Below are 13,440 nucleotides of genomic sequence, written 5' to 3'. Positions count from 1 at the left end.
GCCCTTTTTTGTCATGTATTAGTGGCAAAAGTAAAATACAGGGAGTGCAGAATTATTAGGCAAGTTGTATTTTTGAGGATTAATTTTATTATTGAACAACAACCATGTTCTCAATGAACCCAAAAAACTCATTAATATCAAAGCTGAATATTTTTGGAAGTAGTTTTTAGTTTGTTTTTAGTTTTAGCTATTTTAGGGGGATATCTGTGTGTGCAGGTGACTATTACTGTGCATAATTATTAGGCAACTTAACAAAAAACAAATATATACCCATTTCAATTATTTATTTTTACCAGTGAAACCAATATAACATCTCAACATTCACAAATATACATTTCTGACATTCAAAAACAAAACAAAAACAAATCAGTGACCAATATAGCCACCTTTCTTTGCAAGGACACTCAAAAGCCTGCCATCCATGGATTCTGTCAGTGTTTTGATCTGTTCACCATCAACATTGCGTGCAGCAGCAACCACAGCCTCCCAGACACTGTTCAGAGAGGTGTACTGTTTTCCCTCCTTGTAAATCTCACATTTGATGATGGACCACAGGTTCTCAATGGGGTTCAGATCAGGTGAACAAGGAGGCCATGTCATTAGATTTTCTTCTTTTATACCCTTTCTTGCCAGCCACGCTGTGGAGTACTTGGACGCGTGTGATGGAGCATTGTCCTGCATGAAAATCATGTTTTTCTTGAAGGATGCAGACTTCTTCCTGTACCACTGCTTGAAGAAGGTGTCTTCCAGAAACTGGCAGTAGGACTGGGAGTTGATCTTGACTCCATCCTCAACCCGAAAAGGCCCCACAAGCTCATCTTTGATGATACCAGCCCAAACCAGTACTCCACCTCCACCTTGCTGGCGTCTGAGTCGGACTGGAGCTCTCTGCCCTTTACCAATCCAGCCACGGGCCCATCCATCTGGCCCATCAAGACTCACTCTCATTTCATCAGTCCATAAAACCTTAGAAAAATCAGTCTTGAGATATTTCTTGGCCAAGTCTTGACGTTTCAGCTTGTGTGTCTTGTTCAGTGGTGGTCGTCTTTCAGCCTTTCTTACCTTGGCCATGTCTCTGAGTATTACACACCTTGTGCTTTTGGGCACTCCAGTGATGTTGCAGCTCTGAAATATGGCCAAACTGGTGGCAAGTGGCATCTTGGCAGCTGCACGCTTGACTTTTCTCAGTTCATGGGCAGTTATTTTGCGCCTTGGTTTTTCCACACGCTTCTTGCGACCCTGTTGACTATTTTAAATGAAACGCTTGATTGTTCGATGATCACGCTTCAGAAGCTTTGCAATTTTAAGAGTGCTGCATCCCTCTGCAAGATATCTCACTATTTTTGACTTTTCTGAGCCTGTCAAGTCCTTCTTTTGACCCATTTTGCCAAAGTTGCCTAATAATTATGCACACCTAATATAGGGTGTTGATGTCATTAGACCACACCCCTTCTCATTACAGAGATGCACATCACCTAATATGCTTAATTGGTAGTAGGCTTTCGAGCCTATACAGCTTGGAGTAAGACAACATGCATAAAGAGGATGATGTGGTCAAAATACTAATTTGCCTAATAATTCTGCACACAGTGTATATTTGCCGCTCAGCGGTGCAGTTATCTGTTCTAAAGCCTTTTGTGACGTGTATTAATGTTAAAAGAAAAAATATATTTTCCGCTCAGCGGTGCAGTTATCTGTTGTAAAGCCTTTGGTGATGTGTATTAGCGGAAAAAGTAAAAATATATTTGCCGCTCAGCAGTGCAGTTATATGTTTTAAAGCCATTTTTGCCATGTATTACCGGAAAAAGAAAAAATATATTTGCCGCTCAGTGGTGCAGTTATATGTTTTAAAGCCATTTTTGCTGTGTATTAGTGGCAAAACAAAAATATATTTGCCGGTCTGCGGTGCAGTTATATGTTTTAAAGCCTTTTGTGGCGTGTATTAGCGGAAAAAACAAGAAAAACAACAGTAGAGCTCAGGGCTATGTTTAATAGTGAAAGTAAGAGCATTTCCACACACACAATGCAAAGGGAACTCAAGGGATTGGGACTGAACAGCTGTGTAGCCGTAAGAAAACCACTAATCAGTGAGGCCAACCAGAAAAAAAGGCTTCAATTTGCTAGGGAGCATAAAGATTGGACTCTGCAGCAATGGAAGAAGGTGATGTGGTCTGATGAGTCCAGATTTACCCTGTTCCAGAGGGATGGGTGCATCAGGGTAAGAAGAGAGGCAGATGAAGTGATGCACCCATCATGCCTAGTGCCTACTGTACCAGCCTGTGGGGGCAGTGCTATGATCTGGGGTTGCTGCAGTTGGTCAGGTCTAGGTTCAGCAACAGTATGTGCTTCAAGAATGAGGTCAGTTGACTACCTGAACATACTGAGTGACCAGGTTATTCCATCAATGGATTTTTCTTCCCTGATGGCACGGGCATATTCCAAGATGACAATGCCAGGATTCATCGGGCTCAAATTGTGAAAGAGTGGTTCAGGGAGCATGACATCATTTTCACACATGGATTGGCCACCACAGAGTCCAGATCTTAACCCCATTGAGAATCTTTGGGATGTGCTGGAGAAGGCTTTGTGCAGCAGTCAGACTTTACCATCATCAAAGCAAGACCTTGGTGAAAAACTAATGCAACACTGGATGGAAATAAATCTTGTGACATTGCAGAAGTTTATCGAAAACAATGCCACAGCAAATGCATGCCGTAATCAAAGCTAAAGGCATTTCAACGAAATATTAGTGTGTGAACTTTTTTTTTGGTGGTGACTTTTTTTTTTGGACTTTTGCTGGGAAAATGGATAGGTTATTGTAGACTTTGTTCTGTTTGTACCAATGTTATATGTTGAAAAGCCTTTAGTGTAGTGTAGCCTTTAGTGTGACTCAGTTCGCCCAGGAAAACCAGGTGCAGAACAGTGTAAGAGTGATGAGGGGGGTCGCACATGGCTTGCATACACTACATGCCTCCAACCTAATTCTAGGATTTGTAGATGAAAATAATGTATTTGCTGTAAATCGCGAGAGGGGCATGGTTGGAGACATTGACTTCACAAGAGATACAGAGCAGCGCAGTTCAGCCACCTCTATTTGCCTACCGCTGTTTACTGCTCCCAAATTAAAATTGGGGCAATCCGCTTCAGCTTCCTCTGATGTCTATGCCTTTGGAGTCCTTTTGTTATGGCTTTGCACAGGGAGCAAGAATTTTATGCACAATTCTGATGGAACTCCCGATCTTAAGAAACTGGACTTAGACTCCAAAGCAGAGGCTCTCCTGTCATGTCTTGTGTGCTGTGCAGATCGAATGCAGACGGACCAGATAAAAACACATGAATATTTTCAACTTACTGAATCTGCTTGATTTCCCTTAAGGACCCGTGCCGTACATGTATGGTGCTGATGGCCATGACTTAAGGACCAGCGCCGTACATGTACGACAGGCTGATCAGGCGGGTGCAGGAGCTGCGCCCGCCTGATCAGCACTGGGGTCCGTCAGTCACTGATAACATGAATATTTTCAACTTACTGAAGCTGTTTGATTTAATTGTGAATAGATAATAAAGGCAAAGTCTGCTGGTGTGTTGTCATCAGCGTCTTCATTATGTTTGCTATTGGACCCACAACGACGTAATTCAGTCCATACACCAAAAGGAGGTCTACAATCATTCATCAATTTTCCCGAAAAAAGCCTGTTTCACTTTAAAAAAAAAATTCAACAATGAAAGGATAATGGAATTCGGTTTATTCGGTTATTGTTCTGACGGATCAGAGGGAGGGCAAATATTCAGTGACGTCAACACAAACTTACTGCTGACACCTTCTCCACTCTGTCGGGGGGCTGTATAAGCGTTTCATAGAACAGGTTCTGTAGACATCTATGTGGAATCAGCTGACGACGGTGTAAAAGGAGTGCGCTTCTTCTTGACGCTAACATTCACCTGTAAGGCTGAGTTCATACTTGAGTTATTTGGTCAGTTTTGGCCCTGTGACTGCCCAAATAAGTGAAGTCTCCAGTGATTCTAAGAGCGACGACTGTCATCTGCATGTTATATGGACCCACAGTATTATTTCACTACCACAGCAGACTCCCTATGCGTGTAACTGCAAGGCACAGTGTTCCACACCACTATAAAGATTCTCTGCAGCCAGGAAATAGCCGTTTTTTTTAACACGATTCGCCACAAATATATTCGGATCGAACCCAATTTTTCCCAAAAAAATTGCCAAACCGGCGAATTGAATTTTTGAAAAATTCGCTCATCTCTAATCCCAATGTGCAGGTGCACGTTGCCAAAGCTAGAAACACAGAAAAAAACACAATTCAACAGCGCTTTGCAAACACAAATAACGTACAATAATGCCATAGTTAAAGAAAATATTCTGGTGCTAATGTTACGTAGAGATGGCCTTGCGGTTCGCCCGGCGGTCATTTCGCGCCGAACTTTGCATCGTTCACATTCGTCGGTGTCCGCCATATTCTTTGCATTGTGCAGAACTTTGACCCATGACACATCCATCAGGTGGGACAGGACAGCCAATTGAGACGTTTCAGCACATGGACACACCCCCTACCCTATAAATAAATCCGATCTGGACGCCATTTTACATTCAGTTTTTTGCCGGTGTAGGGAGAGGTTGCTGTGTGGAGCAGGGACAGGCTGTTAGGGACACCAAACGCTAGCTAATAGGGCCACAAAAGTCCTTTTAAGGACTGGTATAGGTGTGTTATCGATAGGTGTGATATACAGAGGGGTGTGATATACTTATAATATACTTTCTAACATAGAAAGTACTTTGTATATTATAGTGCATTTGTATTGTGCAGCAGTTGCGTGCGGTTCTGCTGCGATACCGCAGCTATATAGAGGGACAAACGTCATTGGAACAACTAATTGCAACTGGTCTGATATAACAGCTGCCCCCCAAAAAATCTGATTGAGGCAGGGGTGTGATATACCTATAATATAATTTCTATATAGTGCATTTGTAATTTGCAGGAGTTGTGTGCGTTTCTGCTAAGATACCCCAGCGATACAAGTAACAAACGCTATTTGAACAAATAATTTCAACTGGTGTGATATACCAGTTGCCCCCAAAAAAAGGGTTTGATATAACTGCATCCAGCAAATAATTATTAAGCGGTTCTAAACCCTGCTTCCACAAATACTGCTCTTCTATAGGGACTTTGTCACAGGGTCATTTTGAAAATGACAGGCAGAGGAAGAGGCAGGCCATTCCGCAGGGGTGGTAGGGGTCGGGCAGGTGCACCAGGCTGGAGCCTAAGTGGTAAGTTGAAGAAGGTGCGTGTGATTACGTCAAAGAACGCACCAGAGTTGGTTGAGTGGCTCACTCAGCCTTCCGCTTCTGCACCCTCCTCACTCTCTGCTGTGTGCACCCCCAAAGACACCACCACCACCACCATAGCCCCTCCACTCGAGTCAGAGGAATTATTTTCCCATCCATTCCAAGACCTTACCGATGCGCAGCCATTTTTGGCATCAGATGAGGAAGAGGAGGTAGCAACGGCCACCACCCAGCGGTCTGACGACAGTACCCAGATCAGCCCAAGGAGGGTAGTCCCTGCTGTTGCTGCCTACTCCGAGATCTCTAATGTCAGTGGTTGAGAAGTTGACGATGATGACGTGTCAATGGACGTCATGTGGGTGCCTACAAGAGAGGAAGAGGAGGGGAGTTCAGAGGGAGAGACGGAGCTGCAGATAGGGAGGAAAAGGAGGAGAAGCAGGCAGAACTCGCAGTACACAGGAGGCAAAAAGCAGACTAAAAATGTATCTGGAGCGAGCCATCCACCATGCACGGTCACATCTTGCGCTCCCAGGACGCCGGCACATGGCTCCACAGTGTGGGCTTTTTTTAACTTTTCAGCTGCTGATAATAGTGTTGACATCTGCAGCCTGTGCTGTCAACGCATAAGTCGTGGTAAGCCCAACACTCACCTAGGGACGACCGCACCTGGCCTCCCATCAGCGAGCCCAGTGGGAGCAACGTCGTCAGAACCCACAAAGCCACACTCCTGGTGCTCCACGTCCTACCTCTTCTCCTCTCTCCTCCCATTTGTCCTCCACTCCACCTTCCACTGTGCCGCCGTCGCTTTCATTTGGCACAAGGCAGGCTTCCGTGGCCCAAATGTTTGAGCGTAAAAAAATTATGGCGCCGGATAATCCTCTTGCCCAACGGCTGATCGCTGGCTTGTCGGAACTGCTAGCCCGCTAACTGGTGGACTCGGAGGCCTTTATTAAATTTGTGGCCATTGGCACACCGCAATGGAAGGTCCCCAGAAGGAGATATTTCTCCGAGACGGGCATCCCAGAGCTATATGGCCACATTCAGCGGCAAGTGAATGTATCTCTGGCACACAGTGTCGGTGCCAAAATACATCTGACCACAGACACGTGATCTAGCAAACACGGTCAGGGAAGGTACATAACTTTTACTGCCCACTGGGTGAACCTTCTGATGGCCGTCAAGCATGTAACTCGTGGCACCCGTGTGGATTTGGTGTTACCGCCACGGATTGCATGCAGGCCTGCCTCTTCTTCTCCTCCTCCTACTCCATCCTCTGTCTCCTCCTTGGCTGACTCCTCATTTTCCACTGCTACCGCCTCTTCCGCTGCATCCCCCCAGCTCTCCAGAACCTATTCGACGTGCCAGGTGAGATGTTGCCATACTGTGCTGCGCGTGTTGTGCCTGGAAGCCAAGAGCCACACCGGTCCTGCACTGCTTTCAGCTCTGTGGTCACAGGCAGATCAGTGTCTAACCCCGCTGAATTTGACAGTTGGTAAAGTGGTGTGCGACAACGGTGCCAATCTGCTGAGCGCGCTGAAACAGGGAAAAATTACACACGTGCATGGCACACGTCCTGAACTTAGTCGTGCAACGATTCGTTGCCAAATACCCCGGGGTCCAGGGCGTCTTGCGGCAGGCCAGGAAAATCTCTGCCAATTTTAGAAGATCTTAAACGGCCATGGCTCGCTTTGCTGACGTTCAGCGGCGACACCACTTGCCCGTCAGACGTCTGATTTGTGACTGCCCGATGCGCTGGAACTCCACCTTGTATATGCTTCTCCAAAAGAAACGTGCCGTTAATGCAGTTACCTGTACGAACTCTGCAGCAGGACAGGTTCTGGGGAGCTTTTTTTTTTTCACCGCGCCATTGGCTGCTCATGCGCGACGCCTGCAGACTTCTGCCGCCATTTGATGAGATCACCAAACTGGTCAGTTGCAGCCAGGGCGCCATCAGTGACATCGTATCTTGCACCTTTCTGGAGCGTGCATTTCGTTGTGTCATTGATCAAGCCGTCGAGGTGCAGGAAGATGGAGAAGTCGCAATGCTGAATGAATTCCCAGAGGGGCTACTCCATCTGAGACAAGTCAGCAGGAGTCTGAAGAGGAGTCAGAGGAGGATGGTGCCTAGGGGGAAGAGAAGGAGGAGAAAGGAGATCAGGCTTTAAACTTTTCTGGGATCCCTGGTGTTGTCCGTGGATGGGGGGAGGAGACCGAGGATGACATTCTCCTGGGCGATGAACAGGAGCCAGGCTGCTCCAGCGCTTCTAATTTAGTGCAAATGGGGGCCTTCATGCTCCAGTGTTTGAAGAGGGAGCCCCGTAATAAAAAGCATAAAGGGAAAGGACCAGTCCTGGGTGGCAATATACTTAGAACCTTGGTACAAACACAAAATGGCGGACATGTTACCAGCACCACAGAGGGCTGTCAGAATGCTGCATTCTGCTGTTGCTGGCGCTGGCAGAGGAATTTCCACCCACAGAGAAATAGTTTCGAGTACCAATCCTACAGCGTATGCAAGAAGAGGGCGGTTTGAAGATGTGTTGGTCACTTAGTATATGAGATCATTCTTGCAGCCAATCCATCGACAGCCGCCCTCCGGATCTAGCCTCAGGGAATGCCTAGACCGACAGGTGTCCGACTATATCGGGTTAACGGCCAATGTGGACGCTCTGAGAAGCGAGGAACCCCTGGAATCCTGGGTGTGCAGGCTTGACCTGTGGCCAGAGCTGGCACAATTTGCCATGGAACTCTTGGCTTGCCCCTCGTCGAGTGTCCTGTCCGAAAGGACGTTCAGCGCATCAAGGGGGATCATGACCGATAAGCGCACTCGCCTAGCTCACAACAGTGTGGACTACCTACCATTTCTAAAAATTAATGAGGCATGGATCTCGGAGGAATTCAACTCCTATGACGACCACGTTTAATTGAATTACCTCATGACAGCCCACAAATATCCGCCACCACCCAGAACAAAGAATGGTCTCTGTCTTAGTTAAATACAGGGGCATAAAAGGCCTTTTCTGTCTGCTGAATGCCTAATGTTTTGGACCTCGGAAGAATTCAACACCTGTGACGACTACCTGTTATCGAATTTCAACTATTATCATTTGTTTTTTTTTAAAGAGGGGGGATTTCGTTAGCCATGTTTTTAATCCAATATTATATTTTTTGTTCTTTTAAACATATGTATTTGATATCTCTTTGTATTGACCTGCAGTAAAATTGATAGCTAATATACCGTCTAATATACATCCAGCCACATAATTACGTATTCTTTTCTGTCCGGTGAATGCCTAATGTTTGGGGCCTGTACTACACAGACCTGCTGTAAAATTGATATCCATTGACCGTCTAATATACCTCCGGCCACATAATCACTTGATCATTTATGTACGTTGAATTCCTAATTTTTGGGGCATGTAATCTAACTGGCCAGCAATAAAATTGTTATACAGTGACCGCCTAATGTACCTCCAGCCACATAATCACTTGATCTTTTATGTACGTTGAATACATAATTTTTGGGGCCTGTAATCTAACTGGCCAACAGTAAAATTATTATACGGTGACCGCCTAATGTACCTCCAGCCACATTATCAAATGTTCTTTTCTTTCCGGTAAATGCCTAATGTTTGGGGCCTGTACTACACTGGCCTGCAGTAAAATTTAGATTAAATGACCTTCTAATATTCCTCCAGCCACATAATTATTTGTTCTTTTCTGTCCGGTGAATGCCTAATGTTTGGGACCTCGGAGGAATTCAACACCTTTTGACGACGAACACGTGTTATCGAATTTCAACTATTATCATTTGGGGTTTTTTCAAGAGGGGGGATTTCGTTAGCCATGTTTTTTATCCAATTTTATATTTTTGTTCTTTTAAACATATGTATTTGACATCTATTTGTACTGGCCTGCAGTAAAATTGATATCCAATGACCGTCTAATATACCTCCAGCCACATAATCACTTGATGTTTTCTGTCAGGTGAATGCCCAATTTTTGGGGCCTGTGCTCCCGTGGCCTAAAATAAAAATATTCTAGGCTCCAGCAGGCCACATTTTTGAGAGTTTCCCTTTAAGACACATAAAAATGGCCCCTGATTAAAATACATATTTTTGGGGGGAATTTTTGCCATTATTCCCCTTCTGGTATGTCACTGTCCATGTTGTGGGAAGATTTGTGCACTTCTTGTAAGTATTTGTTGGTTGCAATAATGACCTGAAGGTTTTTCAGGTTCGCCTGCCATTAAGTGAATGGGGCCCGCCGTGAACTTGTGGTTCGCAAACATTTGATCCCGTTCGCGCATCGTCCCGGCCGATGTTCGTCCATCACTAATGTTACGCTTATTTTATAAACTAGCTGAAGGAGCCGGCTTCGCTCGGGTATATTTAATCTATTTAATTTAATGTTTGTGTGTGTCGTTAAAAGATATCAACACTATCCACTATAACAGTGACATCTACAGCACGCTGCCCCCTTAACAGTGACCTCCACAGCCCCCCACCCCTTAACACTGACAACCCGCAGTGCCCCGTTCCTTAAAATTGGGCCTCCACAGCAGCCCACCCCCTTAACTTTGACCTTTACAGCACCCTTCCCCTTTAACAGTGACTTTCACAGCACACCACCCCCTTGACATTGACCTCCACAGGGGCCCGCCCCCTTAACAGTGGCCTTTACTGGATCGGGGGCGTGTCCTTTTGAACAGCTCACTCTAAGACAGCAGCACTGTGCAGTCTGAGTGTGAGCTGCAGGGAGAAAGTCACCCTCCCTCCCACCCCTGCAGCTGACAGAAGTTGATTTTTACCTTCATTTATTCCATCCCAGTTGGCAGGAGTGGGAGGGGGTGTGGTCTAACAATATCAGGGGCGTGGATTAGCGGGACGTGGCAGGGGGCGTGTCTGGGTGCCTTTCTGCAAGGGTGACGCCCCTCTGGGCACCTTACTGGCTTATTTGCATAACAAATAAACTGGATTTTCAGAGGATAAAAACATCTATTGTTAGAACAAAGGCACATCTTGAAATAAGGTACTAAGTGCTATTAGGCCATGGCTTTACTTCAATAGCGATTATCCTGGTGACAGATTTCCTTTAAAGCTCTCCTACAGCAGTGAAGATAAATGGCTGGATTGTTATGGAAACCTGGAGTAAAACTGTGTATGTGGAGACCGGAGAACCTGCGAGCTTCTATTGGCTGATAAGGGTCATGTGACCAAGCTTCTAATGGCTAATGCATTTTGTGGGAATATCTCAGGAACGGTACGTCCTAGAGAGCTGAGTCTAAAACCTTCCCGGACACCTGATGTACCTGTGTGCCAAATTTTGTGATTGTAAATGCGACGGTGTGGATTCTTTTAGCGGACATACACACACACACACATACACATACACTCGGCTTTATATAATAGATTTGAGATTCTTGGCAAATTATTTGTACCCGTCTGCCGGCGCCAAGGTGATCTCTATAAGATGGGAATCTAACACTAACTACTACCTGTTATAGTGCCATACTGGCGACCATAAAATACAGGGAGTGCGGGTTAATAGAGGCCATTATACCATCAAAAGCGGTAAAAGGCAGAGTGGACCCAGCGTGCATGTGGAACCTGCATTCCCTGTGGAAAGAAGGTTTCTACACAAAGAGGATTCTTTACTGTAAGAGCAGTGAAACTATGGATCTCTCTGCCTGAGGAGGTGGTAATGGTGAACTCTAGGCTTGAGCGAATCGACCTTCGGATCATAGATCTGAAGTTGATTCGGTCAAATACTTAGATTTTAATGCCGTTTCCGTACAGCATGAAAATGTATTGGCTCCATGGAGACAAACTTCGTCTAGGCTGAAGTTGTGCAAGACTTCGGTGAATTCCTACTGTATTCCTATCTGCGTATTTAAAAACAATTTAAAATAGGAATCCGAAGTGGGCTTTGGTACTGGCTGGTACCTCAGCAACAAAGCCCACTGCTGATTCATATTTTAAATTGTTTTTAAATATGCAGATATAAATACCATAGGAATTCATTGAAGTCTTGTGAGACTTCGGCCGAGACAAAGTTTGGCTTCACAGAGCCAATACATTTTAATCCTGTACAAAAACCGCATTGAAATCGAGGTATTTGAAATAATTGACTTCAGATCTATAATCCGAAGGTCGATTCGCTCAAGCCTAGTGAACTCACTAAAAGAGTTCAAGAGGGACCTGGATGTATTTCTTGAGTGTAATAATATTACAGGCTATAGTTATTAGATTTCTGGAGAGGTCGTTGATCCAGGGAGTTATTCTGATTGGAGTTGGGAAGGATTTTTTCCCCCTAAAATGAGGAAAATCAGCTTCCATTTCATGTTTTTTTTTTTTTTGCCTTCCTCTGGATCAACTTGCAGAATAATAGGCTGAACTGGATGGACAGATGTCTTTTTTCAGCCTTACAAACTTTGTTACTATGTTACTTTGTTATTCCATGGGTCCACTCATCTATATGGAAGGCACTCTCAACTGATTTAGGTATTAATTCATCCTTGCAGATCATGTACACCCATACATGCTGATTGTCTATCCTGGGGCAGATGGGATTTTTCAGCAAGACTATGCAATATGTCACATGGCTAGACATGTCAGACGTTGGTTGGAACTACCCTGGCTTCCTAGTTCCACAAACTTGAACCCAATTGAGCATTCTATCTATTATCTATATCTATCTATCTATCTATCTATCTATCTATCTATCTATCTATCTATCTATCTATCTATCTATCTATCTATCTTTTTATCTAATTCAACAAACAAAAAGTATCAGCAGCACAGTCAATAGTGAAAAAGGGTGCAATCCCTCTTGGACTTCAGGCAGAAAAATCCATAAACGATATCCAAAAGCAAATGATGAGGCAGCACTCCAAAATCAGTGAAGGATGTTAGACCCATTTATTCCCCAGTAGAATAAATGGGTCTAACACGCTTCACTGATTTTGGAGTGCTGCCTCATCATTTGTTTTTGGATATCTATCTATCTGAGAAGGGAATGTAAATAAACTCTTATCCAGGAGGAGAAAAGCTGGTTGTCTAGTGTCACCTATAAGTCCATATGTTACTCTTTAAACACGCCTTGGAGCATGAACTGGACAATAAAGGGCATCAAAGGGCCAACTTTTGTCCTCCTGGTTAAGAGCTGAATGGCACACATTCTCTTAACATCTACTAGAAATATTTCTGATTTGCTAGAACCTTCTGACTATAATTTGTGTATTTGTCCCTATTCCATCTTGTTTGCTACAGCTACACTGGAGATAGAAAAGTTACGAATATGGTCCTTATTGAGGTGGAAATGCTCTCAGGATACCAGCTCAGCTCTATCGGCATCGTTAAGGTAATACACTAACATTGTGTTATCAATCTCATTAGATTGATGATCGCTGGTGATTAATATAGGACATTAATATCAGTTGCTAATGACCTCTAGACCATATGATAATTTTTTTTATTTTTATCTATTAGCACCATTACCTTCCCTGGCGCTGTACACACAGAATACAGAGGGGGTCAATACATAAAAAAAAAAATCATAAAAATAATAAGTACAATAAACATGAGCTTACTGAGTGACAGACTGGTACAGAAGGAGAGAGGACCCTGCCCATGAGAGTTTACAATCTACCAGAGAAGGAAGCTGAAGGTAGAAGCTGCTCATTGGCCATGTAGTGGCAGTGGATTTTTTGCAAGTTATATACTTTTTAAGATTTGGATGGTCGGTAGTGTCTGGTGTTATGAAATTAGTATATTTCATAGTATGGGGTAATAAATGGTAAAAATCATAAAGGGAGTCTGTCAGTGCTTTAGACCATGATAAACTTTGGGGACAATTTTTTTGTTATTATTGTATTGTACTCATTTTGAGTAGACTAGAGATTACATACGGGGAGGTATCAGGAGATTAGATCAGAGATGTATGGAGAGGACAGGTTGTGGACTGGAGATTACATGTGGGGAAGTATCAGGAGATTAGATCAGAGATGTATGGGGAGGACAGGTTGTGGACTGGAGATTACATGTGGGGAAGTATCAGGAGATTAGATCAGAGATGTATGGGGAGGACAGGTTGTGGACTGGAGATTACATGTGAGGAGGTATCAGGAGATT

At 44.3% G+C, this 13,440-nt stretch overlaps 1 protein-coding gene across 1 annotated transcript in view; it reads left to right on the top strand.

Annotated features, from left to right (window-relative positions):
• Positions 1–13,440, top strand: part of LOC121005467 (alpha-2-macroglobulin-like protein 1) — a 288,965-nt gene that overhangs the window by 242,910 nt on the left and 32,615 nt on the right. The window contains exon 32 of the mRNA XM_040438235.1: positions 12,580–12,670. Within this exon, the coding sequence (XP_040294169.1) occupies positions 12,580–12,670 (91 nt within the window). The remainder of the gene's footprint in view (positions 1–12,579; positions 12,671–13,440) is intronic.

The sequence above is a fragment of the Bufo bufo genome, chromosome 6, assembly GCF_905171765.1.
Source record: "Bufo bufo chromosome 6, aBufBuf1.1, whole genome shotgun sequence".
NCBI lineage: Eukaryota > Metazoa > Chordata > Amphibia > Anura > Bufonidae > Bufo > Bufo bufo.
Note: the sequence above shows the minus strand (reverse complement) of the source record. Positions and strands in the feature narration are given on the sequence as shown.